This window comes from Amborella trichopoda, chromosome 4 (genome assembly GCF_054954075.1).
Source record: "Amborella trichopoda isolate Santa Cruz 75 chromosome 4, AtrichopodaSantaCruz75HAP2 v2.0, whole genome shotgun sequence".
Lineage (NCBI taxonomy): Eukaryota > Viridiplantae > Streptophyta > Magnoliopsida > Amborellales > Amborellaceae > Amborella > Amborella trichopoda.
In genome coordinates this window covers 28,899,346-28,920,645 of record NC_142339.1, presented here as the reverse complement: position 1 = coordinate 28,920,645, position 21,300 = coordinate 28,899,346, and the positions used below count along the sequence as shown (strand labels likewise).

At 37.8% G+C, this 21,300-nt stretch overlaps 1 protein-coding gene across 6 annotated transcripts in view; it reads right to left on the bottom strand.

Moving 5' to 3' along the window:
• LOC18421742 (Zn-dependent exopeptidases superfamily protein) overlaps positions 1 to 21,300 on the bottom strand; it is an 83,175-nt gene that overhangs the window by 44,358 nt on the left and 17,517 nt on the right. For all 6 annotated transcript variants that reach the window (XM_088863952.1, XM_088863953.1, XM_088863951.1 and 3 more), the window contains exons 5-6: positions 9,321 to 9,390; positions 76 to 198 (exon numbers count right to left, since the gene is read on the bottom strand). In XM_088863952.1, coding sequence (XP_088720078.1) covers positions 76 to 198; positions 9,321 to 9,390 — 193 coding nt within the window. The remainder of the gene's footprint in view (positions 1 to 75; positions 199 to 9,320; positions 9,391 to 21,300) is intronic.

The following is a 21,300-nucleotide window of genomic DNA, read 5'->3' as shown; positions in this document are numbered from 1 at the left end:
TTTTGCTAGAAGCGAAAGAAAATTGTATTTAGTGAGGAAATCCATAGGCAAGTAAATTCATCATAATTCATTCACCATTAACAATAATGGATGATGCTTCTGCTTGTTAGAATTCTTCTTTTCATCAGCTTCATTACCGTCAGTGTTAGGTCTACCTTCAATGGCATCACTTTCAGGTGGCACCTTAAGTAATTCAGACTGTAAAATTTAAAACAAAAATATTAGAAAGCAAAGTACGATCTGAAATGTGATAAATAACAAATAAAATGCAACCATATTAGAAGGCTGCAAATAAAAATACTGATAGACGGTTTCAGAAGCATAGCGATATAGAATGTAAAGAAACAGAAACAGCGAGACATGAACAAGTGCTGCCACTGATTTCACGATTTGTCTCAAAACAGAACTAAAACATTTCATCATCCTTCTTTATCTAGTTACATACAAAGTAACATTCCTAGATGACTTTTATCATGCTATGTAGACATTTCTGCCAAAGAAAACGCCACGTCACAGACAGCTTCATTTCTTGTTCTAAAATGGATGGTAATTATTTGAATAAATCCATTAAAAATCAACATAATGAAACTTAAGGTAGAATATAGGTCATCCATGAAATCATCTGCTTTTTGTTATTTTCTTAACTCAAAGCTATTGTTCATTTGTATTATGTTTGAAAACTTTTCAGCCACAGGTGTCATATGCACACTGAGAATTTTCCAAGACAAGCATGCTTAGGCAAATGCATAATGACAATTTGAGTAACCAATCAAATTGTGATATGTTCTGAAAAATGACTGCACCGCAGGCCAGTTAACATAGTTATGGCTACAACCTGTCATCATCCAGTCTAATGGATCCTTAAACCGAAAAAAAAAAATCTAGCAGACAGTCAAAGCTCGGTGAAGTCAGAACCCAGTTCAACCAACAATCAAACTGATAAAACTGCTCAAAAATAAAGAGATTGCATATGAACAGAAATTATTCCCTTTTTATGTAACAGTTTTCTATTCAATCAGGAACACTATAGTCGAATCGGATTGGATTGGATAGCTGCCACTCGACCTTGGATTGGTTTTCCAGAAGAGACCTCACCTCACCCACCATTCCCTGCTAACTCAAAAAGCCTAGACTAGAGCTTTGATCAGCCATAGAAGACAGCCTAGCAGGACAAGGACCATCTAGCGCTGGAGATATGACCCTGAGAGAGCAAATCCTTTCATACAGCAATGCAAAATAATGTTTTTCATGCCTTAAGGATGTGCTATAGTGCTTAATTGCTCCATGATGAGTCTCTCCCTTGTGAAGGACATTATTAAAGGCCAACAGAACACTGGATGCATCAATGTGAGAAGGGAAGGATGCATGCAATACTTAATGTTTCACTGGCACTGAGTTGTTCTTGGGTAAAGACAACTTCAAATATCCCACAAAAAATCACAGGTACGGATTAGACTTATTCGCTCAAGGACCTAAAATTGCCTAAACAAGAAGCACCCTTCCTAGCTTCTGAATTAAAGCATACATACTTACTGCATTGTGGGCCAGTCTCCTGATTCCAATGCCTTGGACATCATGGACAAAGGCTAGTACAAGAAGTTTTTGAATAGATGAGCTCAGAGACAATGTATAACCTTGCTTTGATGCCTCAATTCCCTCAATCCCAGATATGAACATTTCCAAATAAAATTCTTAAACAATCATGACTATATCAAATTCACTGGACATTAGACTCAGGAAGGCCCCCATAAGATCTGAACTTATTGAATATTAATAGATGATCTTGTTAAATACTTTCTAAGTTGAATAATAAAAAAGTATCAAATAAAGTACATAATGACATAACTATATTGGAACACTACATTTTTAAATATTTTAATTTAGATGTGCCACATGTAAGGACAAGAGGAAGCTCATTGACTTTTATGCATGTACGTGGACAAGCGTTTCACTTTCTTGACATATGGTCATTGCGATAAGAGAGGCTCATATACCAAGTGGTCACCATGCAGAGACGTATCTATATACAAGTAGTTACCATGAGGACACATCTTTACGTGCATGCAATTAACATGAGTATAAAAGCTCCTATGGTCATGTAGGAGATGAGAAACCTCGAGAGGAAGCTAGGTTAAATAAGGGTTGGAACTTGTAGGAAAGTTAGTACACTCAATTACAACTCTTTTGGTTCACTCCATACTCAATTACAAGTCTTTTGGTTCACTCCGCATATGCATCCAAGTAAACTTTGGGGTTTGGCCTTCACTATGCTCACACACTAAAAAGGCAGATGAAGCTAGGTCAAATCCCAATGAAATTGATATTGATATCGCATACATAAACACATTTCAAACTCCAACATGTAATGATGTCTCTCCACTGCATATTGCATCTTGCATGAGGTAAAGTTGATTTACTTTCAGTTGCAAATTTAGCGAAAAACAAAGTGGAATTCTTGTCATAAGTTTTCCTCATGCTGCCCCTTATTGTGTCTATGAAGTTGTAAAGATACTAAATACTTCTTGGAAGAAAGAGAAGTAAAAATGCGAAAAAGAGAAGTTACTATTTGTTGTCTCGTTCTGACAATCAGAAATTCCAAATGTCCATCTTCTGAATGCCCATGCCGTTTGTTAGGAAGTTGGAGCATCTCATGTGTGACTTCTTATACAGTGGACTAGTGATACCGGCAAATCCAATCTGTTTATATGGGAGCATAATGATGGTCTCAGTAGTAGAAAATTTGAGAAACACTGCAACTCAGCCTTGCAAAATAAATTGTAGGAAGAAGTCATCCATAATCATAAGCACATCTGGCAAGCAGATCATACTACATAAAACGCCCAGTTGGCTGTTGTGTCAGGTGCCTGGGACACTATCGTAAGCACTCACAGAGATTTCTCAAAACGTGGTAACTAAATTAGGTTTTGTTAAGACCTTTGGATTGGTCAGACGCCCTCACATAAACCTCTGACAAGGAATGTTTAACCTCTCAAACCTATGAGGTGCTCCGAGGTCAGCTAGTCCGGTCGCCACTATTTCTTCAAAACCTCAATAACGATGACGCCTCAATTTTCCTCCATGTTAGACCTTTTCACATCCCACTTGACCACAAGGCAAGAGAATGACGAGCTCATCATGTGCCCTTCTCCACTGGAACATTCACAGTATAACAAGATGCTCATCCTTCAAGCCCACTCCAAGTAGTTGCTAGTGGGGGCATAGTTTACCAATGTAACTCCTGTAGTACAAGCCTTTAACTGGTTAGTACTGTCTAATAGAACTTGTACTCTAGAATGAATGGACGATCATGCACTTGTTCACCCACTGTAAGATGGCTTACCAAACATGGTATTTCCCACTTAAAAAATGAAAAGATGAAACGAAGGAATAAGATGAAGGTTTCGAGAGAGAGGAAGTGGCTTAGAGAAATCGGAGATAGAAGAGAAAGGGTGAGAAGGAAAAGGAGTTAATGTAGAGAAGCAAAGAAGAGGCAGTCATGGTGGGTTCTTAGCCCACATACCCCTCAACCCTTCTATAACAACAAATTACAAACTGCTTAAGTATGAGAGGATAGATAAGCCCTTAGGGACATAAATATAAGAGAAATACCCATAGACTTTGAAATTCACGACATTTCAAGCGGGTGCATAGATATCAATCATGCCCAGCTCGCTTAAGACCACTTATAGTCGAGGTTTCCCAACAGCCTTAGCAAGGATATTTAATGGCTTACTGCTTGGTCTTCTATTTTAACATATGTAAGGAAAATTTCTCTAGTAGCAAGTAGATCTCAAACGAACTGTCAAACTATATCTAGGGTGCGGTTTGTATAAACCCTAGGCTCTAAACAATCACATTAGAGCCTACCTTCAAATAGTGTCAATAAATGTGGGTTTCAAAACTGGAAATCATTGTGATAGCCTTAAAATATATTTTCATCGTTATTTATAAAGTTTAAAGTTTCAAAAATAGTGTAGATCCACAGATCTATGAAAACTTGAAAATCTTAAAAATTGACGATCCAAAAATGTGTTACAAAATACACTATTTCCAAAACTTGAAATCTATTTTTTTCTCATGTCCATGCATCTTGATGAGATGATCAATTTGAGGATATTTGGGCATCAAAACAACATCTTCTAGTAAAATTTTTGAGGTAGGTTCTAATTTGATTGTTTAGAGCCTCGGCTCTATATAAACTTTCTCCTTATATCTATGTGCTTAGTTCTATCATATTGGACAGAATAGAGAGCAATTGTTATCACAATGCATCTTGATGAGATGATCAATTTGAGGATATTTGGGCATCAAAACAACATCTTCTAGTGAAATTTTTGAGGTAGGTTCTAATTTGATTGTTTAGAGCCTCGGCTCTATATAAACTTTCTCCTTATATCTATGTGCTTGGTTCTATCATATTGGACAGAATAGAGAGCAATTGTTATCACAACATATGAATATTTATCCTCGTCACAGGAAAATCAAGTTCTTGTAAAAGAATTTTTAGCGGAAGTAAATCACATGTACCATGGGTCATGGATTTGTGTTCTACTTCTACACTTCACCTACTAACAACTAACCATTTCTTACTCCTCCAAGTTACAAGATTAGCTCCAACGAGAGTATAGCAGCCTGATGTACATGAAGATCTCCGATCCATAATAGAGCCCAATATGCATCTATATAAGCCTCAACTCGCCCATGATAAATAAACTGTAATCCGCTACCTTTTGATGATTTTAAACATTTAAGAACTTTATGAGCAGCCACAAGATAAGTAGTTCGAGAAGTATGCATAAACTGATCAATCACACTTATATGCAATGTTTGGAAGTATGAGTGAGAGATATTTCAATCTACCCACCATCTGCAAAGAGATGGCCTTCAGCTACTTAATGGATGCCCTATGTGCAATGAATAAGCAGAGACAAACAACCATCTATTCTTTTATTGCTCAGACATAAGTTGTGAAGCACCTTGCTCCAAACGTTTCAAGTGACATTGGGTGACCCTAAATCCGTACATCAGCTCTTCTAGAGGTGGACTTCAGCTACGTAATCGGTGCACAATGTGCAATGAAAAAGCGAAGACAAACAAACATTTATTCATTCATTGTTCATGGATTAAGGAAAGAGACCAATTAGTGTCTTATCTTGTTTTAAGAGTGCATACCGACCAAGTTTAGTGGCTGGAATTGTATTTGATGATGTGAATTTTGATGCAATTGAGTTATGTTGTATTAAAATCAAAAGAAATTTTATGTTGTCACTTGGACATTGTATCTACTATCTATATACCTTCACTGGATTGATTGTATGCTTGCTTGTTCACCTCAAAAAACTTGCTTTTACCTTTCCCACTTTGTAGTCCATATGATGGACATAATGGAAGCTCTCCAATGAAAACAACCAAATGAAAGGTATGGTGGGGAGTGAAGAGCCTGGAAGAGTTGATGTATGGATTTAGGGTCACCCAATGCCGCGTAAAAAGTTTAGAAGAAGGTGCTTCACAACTTACTCATGTCCGAGCAATGAAGGAATAGATGGTTGTTTATCTGTGCTTAGTCATTGCACATAGTGTACCGATTAAGTAGCAAAAGGCCACCTCTTTGCAGATGGTGGGTAGATTGAAATATCTCTCACTCAAACTTCCAAGCATTGCATATGCTATGAGTGTGATTCATCAGTTTTTGCATACTTCTCGAACTATTCATCTTGAGGCTGCTGATTTCCTAAATGTTAAAAATCATCAGAAGGTAGAGGACTACAGTCCATCAATAGTGGGCGAGTCGAGACTTATATAGACACATAGACATTTTAAGAAGATCGATTGAGCACATGATCATACACATGATCTAAACAATACAACAATATACAAATACATTGCCAAATTAATATGACCTTGGAATTACATCATATACGTTAAATTGAAACTCTTTTCTCCTCCAAGGGATGTCGATCATAGACCTCATTTTGCCCAATTTATGGTCTTGAGTCATAGCTATGTACCATGGGAGGATTTTCGATGGCACATTCACGTAGGCCAATAGCAACATCAAATAGGAAAGCCTTTAAGCATCACATCATCTACACTTTCACGACACATTCTAACATATGAGAGAGATTAAAAATGGATTCAAAACCATGGGAAAAAGTGGGAGACAGAGGAGACACAAATCATTCTCAATTTCGTGAGAACAACGATAGCATGAGCATGAAAAATTAAGAAATAAATCTTCATTTCGAGATCTCACCAAAATAATCAATTAGAGAGTGAATCAATCTATTGATATACAGTTGAAACAGGGAAGGATTTGCAGAGATTAAATGATCAAAACAAGGGCAAAACCATAGGAGAAATCGTGGCTCTTTAAACATAAAACTAGTTCATAAATCAAGCCACATAAATTCGGTATAATCTTCTCTTATGAAAACACAATTTAAGGCATCAAAATGAAGATCTAATTGACTAATTTTGTTGTAAAAATCTCAAAAAAATATATCAATAAAAAAGGCTTCCAAAATCACATGGAAACTAGATAAATTTGTGCATAGATGATGCCTTCAACTATTATATGGATCAAAGGGTATCAGAGTAGATGAAAGAAATCAATGATCTAACATCAAATGGACAAAGGAAGCTTGCTGTAATTAAGAATTTACAGCACAGAGAATTAACTAGAATCAAATAAAATTGATGAGATCTTACTCAATTGATGAAGGCCTTAAGACTAGATCACCCATAGCTTGAATTTGAGCTTTGAATCACTATTAATGGAGCCTTTATAGAGTTTCTATGGAGATTTCTCTCATATCACCTTCATATACTTTGAAAAAGAGAAAGGAAGAGGAGATAGCCTAGGGCATGCCACATTAAAGGGCCTAGAGAGAGAAAGAAAGTGGCATGCCCTCTGTTGGCACACGTGCATACCTCTTCTTAGTGGATTCCTGAATCCCCAAGTACTAGTGGATTTCAAGTGCACCTCCTAGAGGACATGCACACAAGGTGCGGGGGTTCCTCTCTTGGCACATGTGCATACCTCTTCTCAATGGATCCCTGGAAGAGTCGATGCTTTGCAACAGTTTATGCACATGTTGAGAAGGTTCTGAGAGTCAAGGACTTAGGCTAATACCCTCTGTTGGCCCTAACCTTCCCATACATGACTAATAATCGAGCCCAAATCATCATACATATAAAATAACATCGCACTGACCCAATCATCAAGTCATGAGGCCCAATCAGGCTCAATAACAATAACAATAACCGACTCTGACTATAAGCAACCATGAAACGTCTTGCCACCTCTCATATATACACCAATCCTCCTCAGGATTGTCCCAAGGTTTCCATGACTCTTGGTCCCAATGCGCCAAGATCCTCGAATCATGTCACTCTTTTCACTCCTAGTGTAATCAAGAGTTACTAACATGTCGGTGTTACAAGACTCTTGGTCCCAATGCGCCAAGATCCTTGAATCATGTCACTCTTTTCACTCCTATTGTAATCAAAAGTTACTAACATGTCGGTGTCACAAGGCCTTGAAAGGCCATAACTCCAACATCCAGGATAGCGTAAAATCCGACAAAATTTTTTGTTCTAAAAGTTACAAAGGGTTGCAAACTTTATCAGCTTTAGGCTTCCAATTACATGGCAATCCATCATTACATCCCACCACATTCCAAACCCAAGATCTAGCTTTTGAAGTCCTACCAACCTAGTTTTTATTTTTTTGAGAATGTTTACGGGTGTCCCCTATCCCACCCTAAATACTTGGGAAAAGGCTCTGATGATATTGATGATGTTGATGGGTGCCCCCTCAGTAACCTGTTCCCTATAGGATTTGGAGGAATCTTTAGAGATTCACAAAAGATCACTTAACGATCATTCTCAAGCTACGTCATGATGGTTGATTTCACCACGGTCGAAAAAGTGGCCCACCTGGAAGTGCTGAAAAGGTTTGATGACACTATGGCAGCTAAGAATGGCTTTAAGTGGAAGGGGACTCCAAAAAATATTATTGATTATGCATCTCATAAAGCCCTGCTTCCATAGACGCTACACCACCTTTTTCACCATATATTCTGCAGGACTCAAGGGCAACACATAGTTGTCATGCTCAACCAGCAAACATGGACAACTAAACCCCACTTTTGTACAGCCCATCAACTATCCACCTCACCCACTCATCGTTTTTGTAGTTGTGGAGTTGCACAGTTACCTGTCCTTTCAGGTACCCATGTATAGAGCACCCGACCGGGAAGCTGCCATTTTTTTTGATACCATGTATTCCTTTGACATTATTATTACATATAAATATTGATCTTTTTCCAGAAAAAAAGGAATGTTCATGAAGTTACAAAAAAATTACACAGATCTTGAAAGAAAGAGAAATAAAATTCAGAAAAGAAAGTTACTACTTGTCCAATCCTAGAAATCAGCGAATCCTTAACTAAAGTGAACTCAAGTGCATGTTCCTCCAACATGCAATAGGTGCTACAGATCCCAATGAATAAGGATACCAGGTCAGAATACAGAAGGCTATCCTACAAATCAATCATGTTGCACTCAAAAGGAGAAACTAGATAACTAGGAGGCATAAATCCTAAGACGCATGAGGCGTAAACTAAGTTCATGGACAATTGAGTTCTGCGAACAAGTTTTGCAGAAAATGAATGAATCCCTTGCTATACAATTTACCATCCCTAGTTTTATCAGAAATAAGAATAGTACATATTCTTTTGTCAAAATGCAACTAAAATTGAGTGCAGCAAATCCTTTTTGGGAAGTGAGCACATTCTAAGACCCAAAAACTCAATACAACAGAGAAACCTACAAGTGCCATTACAAATTAAATAGTGATCAGAGATATTATCGACTCATAATCAAGTGCCATTGCAAGTTAAACTAAAAGTTAACAGATTCAAAAAAAAAAAAAAAGTTAAACTAAGATATGCAAAACAGAGACTATTCAATTAAAAGAGAGTGATATTTGAATTTTACATTTTTTATTGATAAAAAATGAAATGGATCTGAAGACATCACAATCATTGAATTCATGGAAGAACATAGTGAGCTATTTCAGAAGTATATTGTTCTCATTTGTTATTGGTTATTTATACATCAATCAATAATCAATAGTCAATTGGTACCAATGCCATAGAACTATTTATCGAGTTAATGAAACAAAGCCTCCAAATAGAACATGAAGCATATTAATGACAAATTGTATAGCCATGGATAGTAAAAGAAAGTAAAACCACTCTCAAAAAGAAATCTCCAAATGCAAGTTCATCAAAAATTGACGACAAATTATTCACTACCTTAATAGCAGTTGCCAATACAGGAACTAGCTGATTTTGTGTATTAACCTTAAATCCTTCTGTAACTGTCCTGCATGCCAAATAGACCAAAACTACATTATAGATGTGCCATCAGAAGTTTCAGAATCACACATGCGTGCATGTATGCAAGGGCCCAAACATAACATTAAAAAAAATATCGTTTTCTCTATTTGACTGTTACAAATGGAACCCATATATTATTCTCATACAAGGACTACATTACTGATGGGCTCCACTAGATCAGTTAAACACACTCTTGGAATTCATCAAATTAAAGATGAAATTCAAATTTTTCACTTAATCAGATATTTGTTCTATGAGAAGATGAATAATATGAGCATTTATGAGGCAGGCCAGGCCTGCGAGCTATTGCACAGATCCATCGACCAGCAGGGTTGGGCGAATCAGTCACGACAGGTAGGAGGAATCACTCGTCCTAGTAGGACTCGCCCAACTCCAAGTGCAGCAGAGACAAGCTTGCAAAAAATGAACTTTTAATTCAAAATTTGTCACCTTATTTTTACGCCACCACACATGATTCTTATAAGACTCAGAACCTAAATACATGCTTCTAAAAACCCCTCACCAAGTTCTTATATATTGAAAGACCAAAATCATCATGAACTGCAAAAACATTTGACTAAAGCATGCAAAAACCAAATCCATAACCTATGCAACAACTATTCCAAGGCAACTAACTCCTACATAAGCATTTCCAAAGAAAAATACATTAATACCCATGCAGCCACATACAAGCCCCCTAAAGTGGATCCCGCTCTAATAGCTCCAAATAAGCCACATACATCCATTAACATACGAAGGCTTCTTATTCCACAACAACGAAAGCAATTTCTCATTCTTTCATATACTAGGGGATTCCACTTGGAAAAGAAGATGTTCCATACTAACAGATTCGGGTCCATAACCATGGGTTCCAATGCACGAGATCTTGTAGCACTTACCAATGAGGCCCTATCAATTAGTATTACACAAAAGAAATCAATTATAGACACTAATACAATTAGATCAGCTCTTCATAGACAAACTTGGGATTTGAGATCCCAGGTAAGATCCGTTCAGGATCATGGGATCCTTTTCTATCAAATAGAAAGGTCCATTGCACAAAATGTTCTTCTAAGAAATTACTCCACAGATCCTATATCCGACCTATATGAACAAGAAATCTTGTAAGGAAGGGGAATTTTATTTGTACAAATTGTACATCGAATTTGGAACGAGCATAAAGAAATTAAAAACACTTCTTTACCTTCTGAATCGTTCTACAGCATTAGTCGCTCAAAATCTTTGGTCTCCACCCAGACCCGATGAAAAAAATTCGGTCACTTCTTATGGATTTCTTGAGAATGATTATGATCTAGTTCATGGCCTATTAGAAGGTGCTCTGGTGGATCCTCACGAACAAAAAAAGATTGCAATCAGTTTGATAATGATCGTGTGACATTGCATCTTCAGTCTGAACCAAGGAATCCGTTAGATATGAACAAAATGGATCTTGTTCTATTCTTGATCAGAGATTTCTATATGAAAAATACAAATCGGAGTTTGAAGAAGGGGAAGGAGAAGGAACCCTCGACCCGCAATAGATAGAGGAGGATTTACTCAATCAAATAGTTTGGGCTCCTAAAATATGACGCCCTTGTGGCAATTTATTTGATTGTATCAAAAGACCCAATGAATCAGGATTTTCGTATCGATCCAGGTCATTTCGGGGCAACAGATCATTTCTCATAAAGAGGATAAGCTTCAAGAGAATGATTTGGAGTTCTTGCCTAGTGAAACAATGCAGTACCAGACATGAGATAGATTCTCCAAATAACAAGGGTTTTTTTTAATAAGCCAATTCATTTGGTACCCCGCAGATCCATTCTTTTTCCTATTCAAAGATCAACCATTTGTCTCTGCGTTTGCATGACGAGAATTCTTTGTAGATGATCAAGAATACACAAGAAAAGCACTTCGAATTGTTGATTCATAGACAGAGATGGCTTAGAATCAATAGTTCATTATCTAATAGATCTTTCTATTCTAATACACCATTCGAGAGTTATCGGTATTTATCAAGTCTGTTCCTATCTAACGGAACGCTATTGGATCAAATGGCAAAGATATTGTTGAGAAAGAGATGGATTTTCCCAGATGAAATGAAACATTTGATTCATGTGACAAGAGAAAAAATTCCCATTTCTAAGCTGGAAAGAAAAGATATGTGGCCATGAAATAGGGATTAAGTGGAATTGACTGGGTGGTAGAGTCATGAAAACATTTGTTTATTCCATATTGTAGACATTAGCTCCACTAAACAATATGCTACTGCAGAAACAGGGAACAATCGAAATCTTAGATAAAAACACTGTGTATGGATGTTATGAACAGCCTACATAAGAATTCTTGAATGGTGAACAATCATAACCTATTGCTCATTACATGTCCAATGAAATGGTTGTCGTTATCTGCTCCAATAACAAGTCATTAGTTTAACTGAATAACTAAATCAAATAGATAGATGTTTCCTTCGTCTCAGGTTGATACATCTTCTCAATTGGAATATCTCCTATATGGACAATACAAATTCTAGTTGATTGGGCCTAATTCTAATTGTTTTGTTCTAAAAACAAAGCAAAGATATCAACGTAGGCCGGTTCGTCCTATTCAGATATTCATGACCAAGATGTGCTTAATTCTCTTTCGGAAAGGCCGTGGAGAAGAGGAAGGTTGGAATGCCAACAGACATCTATTATCTAATTCACCGGATTCGATAGTACCCATTTTGAGAACGTCGAGTCCAAAGTCACTGAATGGATAATAAGCAATCCCTAAAACTTACTATTTAACGTACTCTATCTGTTGGGTTACAAGGGCATTTTACTGGAAATTTCAATCGTATCGATCTGTCCTTGTGTGATTCATGTTGAATCATATACTCGCAAGTAGGTCGGGGCGGACCATTTAAAAAAAGACTCCTCTATTGATTAGATAGAGAAAGATCGCCAAGATTTCATGATTGACTGTCGAACCTATTCCATTCCAACAAGCTCCGACTCAGATCGTGGGGATCGCCGGAATACTTCATATCAAACTTGCCCATATCGATTAGATCTGAGACATGTTTATGTTATTGAATTTTTCATTCAATGAGCATTCTCAATGCCTTGAAAAGGACTCAAACCTCCACGCTCTTTAGCACGAGATTTAAAGTCTCGCGTGTCTGCCATTTCACCATCAAGGCATCTTGAAAGTGAATCGTATTCCACGAATATATCTATCTAGTGTGATACATGAAATATATGACAAAGATGGAGTTTTGGAGTATTCTATCGATCAGTCATGTCATATAGGCCTGAATCGGACATTAAAATGCTTGGATTTGAATTATCCAGAGGATGCCTTATAAAAGATGTACAATCAAAACTATTTCTCAATTCAATAGAAGCCCAAACAACGTAAATATGGGGTACCCAAAACGATAAAGAGATAAAAATTTGTAATCAAAGAAGCAGTACCCACTTTGCCCCAGAAAAGATCAAAAGTGATCAGAGCTATAATTGTACATACATGTAAAGAACTCAAACGTGACAACGATAGAATAATATGATATGATGACAATGCAGCAGTTGTTATTGATTAAGAGGAAAATCCAAAAGGAACTCGAGTCTTTGGTTTGATCGTTGGGGAATTGAGACATTAGAAATTCACTAAGATAGTATCATTTGCTCTCAACGTATTCTAATGTTACTATCCATTAGCTCCCGAGGTATTCTAATGATAGTAGATGAGATATAGTATTTAAAATGGATCAATCAATTAGTGGATTGTGTCCCACACATATACCGTTCATTTCCATTTCATAAAAAGGAAAGAAATAAAGAAATAAGGAACAGGTTGATCATATCAACGTCAGGAAATACTAATAATTATCATTCATCATGGGTAAGGACACTATTGTCAATATAATAACTTGTATAAGAAATGCCGACATTGATAAAAAAAGAATGGTTCGAATAGCATCTATCAATATAACCGAAAACATTGTTAAAATAATTTTACAGGAAGGTTTTATTGCAAGCGTTAAGAAACAACGCGAAAACAACAAGTATTTCCTGGTTTTCACCCTGCGACATAGAAGGAATATGAAATGGACATATAGAAAGACTTTAAAATGTATAACCAGATCCGATCTATGAATCTATTCCAACTATCAAAGAATTCCTAGGATTTCAAGCAAAATGGAGGTTGTAATTCTTTCTATTTCTCAAGGTATAATGACAGATCGAGAGGCTTGACGAGAAAGAATTGGAGGAGAGATTTTATGTTATATATGGAGCTTTGGCAATGTTATTAATCAGTTCCATGATGAGTACTATTTTACCCACTCTGGCTCCCTCGAATAGCCCGATTTTTCCTCCACAACAATAAGGAGCTAAAAGATCCACCACTTTAATACTTGTTTCAAAGATTGATAATTTGGTATCTAACTATATAAAAGCAGGTATAGATCTATGAATAGTAGATGTGTGAGTATCTACAGAACCTAAATTATTGACCGGTTCTCCATAAACGTTGGAAATTAGTCCAAAAGTGGCTTCGCAAACCAGACACTTAAGAAGCCCCCGTGTCAATCACTTCCATTCCTCCCATCAGACCATCTGTAGCACTCATAGCTATCGTTGTAACTCGATTATTTCCTAATAATTGTTGTGCCTCACAAGTCTCACTAATTTCTGACTGGCAATATCTCGACCCTTAAATACCAAAGAGTTGTAAATATTGGGCATCTTACTGGGGAGGAAAAGTTCCATCCAGTACTCGACCAATATTTGAGCGATACATCCCACCCTTTTTTGCGCAAGTGTAGATGACTTGGAAATAAAACTAAAAGTAGTAGGATTGATTCCCATAAAAAAAGTGAAATATGCCCACGAATATTACCGAATCAAAAATAATTGATAGCAAGTTGATCAGTTAATTCAATAAGAAATGGGAGTTATCGCTAGATTTAGTTGGTATTATCTAATTGAATCCGATTCATTGGCTTAATGATTCAATAAATGAATTTTCATTTTCAAGTTCAACCAACATTTCCTTTCCTCAAGATATCGAGTAGACGAATAAAAATCATGAGAAAGTATTTACTTTTATATATCTACATCTCATTTCTATTATAGACAATCTCATCTAGTCATATTGCACACAATATTCATTGTGTCAATAGGGCATGTTGGTTTGGTGAATGATATCATATTGCACACAATATTCATTGAAGGTTTGGGAAGTGTATTCACCACCCCTATCCGATCTAAGGTTCTTAATGGTTTGACCTACTTGATTTTCAACCTCCGTTTTATATTCATGGAATTTGCTTAAAGCCTCACTCTTATTCCTCATAAGGTAAGTGTATCCGAACCAGGAGTGGTCATCGATAAAAGTTATGAAGTACCTCATGTACCGCTTGGTTGGCACACTCATTAGCCCACATACATTGGTGTGGATTAACTCTAAGAGCTTAGTAACCTATCGATCTTTTTATGGGATCTTTTTACCACTATTCCTCTTAGGCATGCCTCACATTTATTTTGCAAATCTTCAGTCATTTTATCAAGCAAACCATCTCTCATCATAATGTGCATTCTACATTTTAGATGGGCTTATGTGACCTAGTATTTTTGAAATCCTTACCCACATAAACAAACTCATTTTTCATTGCAACTTGATCAAACAAGTTGGGCTACAAAAACTAGTTCCCCTTTGAAAGACCCATCATGCACATACGCTTTGTCTTCCTTAAAACATAAGGACAAAGCCAGCTTTGCTCATCTTAGAGACCAAAATGAGATTCTTCCTCATCCCGAGGGCATAAAGGGTAGCCTTGAGTATTAGAGTCTCACCATTGGTGAGCTCCAACACATAGTCCCCTTCGCCCAAGACTTTTTCAACTTAGTTCCCACCCATGTAAAGGTTATGGGTGTTGGGTTTCAAATTATCAAAAGACCAGAATCCCCTCATAGAATTTGCCACATATATGGCACCGAAATCTATAACCCACACATCTATCTCCTCATTTGCAATCAAACTTTCATGAACCACACAAATCCTCTCCTTTCTTTGTCCAACACCGGCGTTAGCTTGAGGCCTGCCGGAGTCAGGCTTAGGAAGTGAAGGAACAAAAGAAGGATTTTGTGGTGGAGGGTATAGGCAAAACTTTTAATCGTGGTCATACTTTTTGCATCTATGGCATTGGACATTAGAGTAATCTTGGCTAGAGGACCATACCGGCCTACCATGAACCATAGAGGGTGTAGGTGCTGGTGGCTTAGGCCTATAAAACCCTTGATTGGCTTGGTTTGCACAATTTAAGGTATGGGGTTTTGGAGGATAAGGGCTACATGGAAAAGAGGGGTATGTTTACCCTTTGCATTTTTGTTCCCCTTATTCCGTTTACCCTTTGCATTTTTGCACTCTCACTTACCCCGGCATTACATGCAATGGCTTTAGAAGTAGAGGAAAGAGAAGAAGAAAGGGGAGGTGCACTACCACTCAGCCCGGCATTACATGCAATGGCTTTAGAAGTAGAGGAAAGAGAAAAAGAAAGGGATGTAAGAAGTAACGGAGTGGAAGAAGAGGACGGGAGTTGAAAGTTTACCATATGGACCAAGTTCTTTGGTCCATCAATCGCCATCCTCCTTTGTTCTTCGGCCTCCACAAAGTACTCCCATGATGGAGAAATTGAGAGGATGAAGAGGGTCTTGCATGCGGTTTGATCAAATGGGAGGCCGGCCCTCTCACTCTCCTTCATGCATTGCTTAAACTCCCTTAGAAGATCACCAACATTTGGTGTGATCATCTGTGAGAAGGCTCCTCATTCTCATAATTCTTTTGACTTCATTAGGAGCATCAAACTTTTTCTTCGTATCATCCAAAATCTCTTTCACATTAGTGTAGTCCTCATACTCCTTGACATAAGTTTCACTCATAGGAGCAAGTACTATGTTCATGGCACTTTGGTTCTTTCGATGCCAAGAGTCATAAGCATCCTTAACAACTTGAGGAGCATTAAGGGCTGATTTGGGGGTCTTGAAGTCAAGAGGGTTGTAAGCTCATCTTCATGAAACACATGCCAATTTTCCTCCTCCATTGTGGGAAACTAGAACCATTAAACATTTCTTCCTTAAGCAACTCAGTTAACATTGACTTAGCCGCCATGGCTCCCTACTTTGGCACTCTATATACTCACTTTAAGACCTAGCCACACCCAATTCCTGTCTGGTTGTAGCAGACGATACTCACACACGGGTACCTTATTGGATCACATGTGAGCTTGTGACTACTTGGCCACACCCAATTGCTTCCTGGTTGTAGCAGAAGATCCTCACACACAGGCACTTTATTGGATCACATGTGAGCTAATTTAGGAACGTTTTCAACCAGATGGCTTTTTGTGTTGCAAGACAACAAGCTACATACTCCGAATCCACAGTCAAGAGTACACCGATGTTCTATCTCCTTGAGAACCAAGAAACATCTCCACTAGCAAGTGTAAAGATATATTGAACTTGGACATCATCTTATCTGGATCACCCTAATAGTCGACATCTAAATATCCTTATATCTAAATATCCGAGCCTCCTCCATAAGTGAGTTCCTTTAAATATTGTATAACTTTTTCATCGCCTTCCAGTGCTCCATGCTTGGATCCCTCTAGAACCTACCAATCTGGTCATAGCAAATGATAAGTCCAGTCTCATACCTAATGTAGCATACATCAGTGACCCAAGAGCACTTTTGTGTGGGATTCTCTACATCGCCCCTTTTTCTTCTGTACTTGTGCGACATATGGCTAAGCATAACTTGGTCATTTTATCAATAGGGGTCATTATGGGCCTACAATTAACCATCTCACATATTTCCAATACTTATCATAGGCCCAATTTTCCATCTCAAGTATTTCCAATACTTATCGTGCAATATGTCTCTTGAGATAACGGAATGGTTCTTTCTCCAAGATCTTTCATAGTGAAGTGTTGTGACAAAAAAAACTTTTGTTTCCAAAATAAGGCATTGAACTTTTGACAATTAGCATGTCATCCAAATACAAAGAGATGAACACAACATCACTCCCATTGACCTTACACATAATCCCCCTGCTTGGGCACAAACATAGCTTTTGACAAGGTCTCTTGAAACTTTACATATCATTGCCTCAATGCTTGCTTTAAGCCATAAAAGGATTTCTAAAGTTTACACCCTAAGTTTTCCTTCCCTTTCTTTATGTAGTCTGCAAGATATTTCATATAAAATTCCTCTTTTAACTCTCCATTTAGGCCGCATTTGGTATGTGTAAAAATACTTTTTCACATGAAAGAACTCTTGTAGGAGGTTTTTCACACTAATTGGTCCCAACGTATGTTTTTACACCAATTGGCAGCCAATTAGTGCGAAAAAACTCTCACCCCTAATCACATGGGGAGTTCTTTTATGGGAAAGTATTTTCACGTGCACTAAACGTGCCCTTAGAAAGGTTGTCTTTACATCCATCTGGTGGAGTTCGAAGTTGCGATGAGCTATTATAGTTATCAGGATCCTAATGGATAGGAACGTAGCTACAAAGATGAAGGTCTCATCATAATTTATCCCTTCTTTCTAAGCAAACCCCATGGCTACTAATTTGGCTTTGTACTTTTCTAGCTTCCCTTCTGAATTCAGTTTCGTTTCAAATATCCACTTGCAGCCTATAGGTTTTCTATCATGATGTAGGGTTAATAGGTCCAAAACATGGTTTGGTTTGATTGAATCAAGGTAATCAATAATGGGCTCTTCTCACTGGGACATTTGTACACAAGTTATGGCTTCCCGATAGGAACATGGTTCATGAAAAGATTTTTATTCAATCCTCTCATAGTATTCTCATAAGAAGGTGAAGAAATCAGGTCTTCTCTTAAAATGGTTACTTCTCCAAGGACTACATAGTTCAGGATCCTAGGTCTCACTCGTGTCACTCATCATCTCCTAAATGTCTGCATGCTTATGAGGGCATCCTATGAAGCTACACTTGACAGCCACAAGCTCTAATTTTGCTGGGGTATCAAGTCATGGACTGAGCATCACAACAAGTGTTTCAAAAAGCAGACCGCCCAGCGCCTGAGAGGCCGCCTAGGCAGTCCAGAAGGCCTCGGCGCATCGCCCAGGGCCTGCGCCCCGCTCAAGGGTGGAAATGCCGCTCGTTGAGGCCATTTTTGGGTCATTTTTTTTAATACTAAAGGTGCAAAATTGTGGGTTTTAAGTTTCAAATGAACCTAAAACCCATTAGAGGCTATTTTTGAGAGAGAAAAACCTAAAAAAAAAAAACATTTTTAGTGGGCCGCCCAGGTTCTGGGCGTCCGCCTAGGCACTGGGCGGCCTGGACCCCCCCGACCGCCTACGTGCTACCTAGCGCTTTTTGAACCACTGATCCCAACAATCTTAGGTGGTCAAGGAACAGGCCACGACCAATGAAAATCTCATGAGTTAGTGAGACTGCTTTCTCGAAATCTGGTTAAGAATGTAACCAAAAACTAGGGAAAGCTTAGCACGTCCTATCATGCTCCTCACCATTTCCATCAAAGTTCTAGTATGTCTCCCTGCTACCCCATTTTTTTTAGTGTATGGTAGGGTATATACTCCTTTAAAAAATGTGAAGAATACTAACTACCCCTATCATTTTGAAGGACCTTAATTTTCTGGTTTGTTTCGATTTCTACCTCGGCTTTGTACTCAAAGAAACAGTCTAGGGCTTCTAACTTTTCAATCAACAGATATATATGATCAAAACAAGAATGGTCATAAAAGTGATAAATTACCTCTTATGGCCCTTAGTAGCCACATTCATAGGTCCACAAATATCACCATGGACAACATGTAAATTGCGGGCAGCTCTTCGAGCTCTTTCGCAAAAGGTTTCTTCACTAGCTTTCTCTGAACATAAGATTCACATACTTTGGTTTAAGTCTCCTTTTAGGTTTTTAATAATCCTTCTCTCTTTTGCCTCTCCATTCTCTTATAATTTAGATGCCCCAATATCATATGTATGCATCATCAACATCATCATAACACGAGACATAGCAAATAGAATTAGTTATTGCAACTAAAAGAAACCATACAAGATCATTCATGACAATTTCTTTGCCCCGATTTTACTTCTACCTTATTGACAATAAAAATGGTGGAATATCCTAACTTAGCCAACCTTGAGACTTAAATAAAACTTTCTCATTCTTAAAGCATAAAGAGTTTTCTTTAGGACCATGCTCTTTCGATTCTCTATCTGAAAGACATAATCACCAATGCTTAATATTTCCGTCTTTCTTATTTCAAATCATGAAGATATCCTGGTCCCTTGAGGTAAAAGGCTTGAAATTTTTGAAACCATCATTGGTGTTATACCCATGGGTAGCAGACCCCATGTCAAAACTCCAAGATCCCACCGTAAGGTCAACTAGCATAGTCTCAACGACCACACAGGCATGCTCTCTATAACCCCAAGGTTTCACATTTTGCAGTGCCTTGCAATATTTCATTATGTGCCCATACTTAATGCAATTGTCACATTTGGTATTCTTTAAATCCTTCTTTTTCCTTAGGACCATTATCCCCCTTTTGATTTTCATCTCGCTTATTCTTTTTCTTGCCTTTTCCCTTCTTTTTCTTGAATGAACCACAAATGCGTTTCAGATTTACCAGGTTCAACGGAGTCCTAAGTGGCTGAAGTATCATAACTCATCCTTCTATCTTCATTTGCTTCCTTCTATCTTCTTTTGATTTAAGCTTGGTCATGATCCCATCAAGCTTTGGCATGCTCTCCTGAGCAATGAGGGCTAAGGTCAAAGCTTCCCATGAACTTGGTATAGTGTTGAGTAGGTGGAACAATTGCATGTTCACGTTGGGCTTTACTTGTGTCGTCTCAAGCACTAGAACCCATGCCCTGAACGTTTGAATGTGCTTGGCCAACTTTCCTCCATCTTTCATCTTTAGGTCAAAGTACTACTTTATTGCAAGGTATTTCTAGTGAGGGAAGGAATGGCATATTCTTTCTCGAGTTGCTGATGCATTCCTTTGCAGTCTTCAAGGTTTCGTACTCAAGAGCATGGCAGTCATCCATAGCCATTAGAAGGAAATTCTTAGTGGGGTATCATTGCGCTCTCACTTTGTATAAGCTTCCTAATTGCTTGCCACTCATAAGCATTGCCTCTCGGTTCATGTGAGATTTCTTTAAAGATGACATAGTGCATCTTTTCTTTCCAACTTGAATAGTTCTTCCCATTCAACTTTTCATTCTTTAGAAGTTCAGCCATAAAGCCTTTTGCCACCATGTTCTTGACTCAAGCAATAACAAGAACTCCTACACAATGGAAGTAAGAGGACTCACTCTGATACCAATGAAAGATGTGGCTATATAGAATTTCAAAGTACAATTTCAATCAAAATCTCTTTTTATGTACTACTAACTGGAATTTCTACTTACAATTACCACAATATAGAGCAAAAATAAAACATACTACAATCTAGGATCTTTAACTCTAACAGCCAAATAAAACTTTATTTTAAAGCTGAATTCAAATTTACAATATGAGTTCTAATATAACTAGGAATTCAACTCTAAGAGGAGTCCTAGTCCAAGGATTCAAATAGGAAATTCTAGTACAATTAGGAATTCTAAAATAAATAAGAATCCAGCACTGAAAAATAAAATAGATTAACAAAACTGAGAAGACTTAATAAAAATAGGGTTCACTTACCGTTATAATCCTTTCAGGAATGCCACGATGTGGCATCTCCCCATAACAAGATAAGTCTGGGCGTGCCCCCTCTCCTCGTAGGTGAAGCATGCCACCCTAGGTTCCTATGGGTTGTGGCATGCCATCCAAGAGAGGAGAGAGAAGGCTACAAAGAGAGAGAGAGAGAGAGAGAG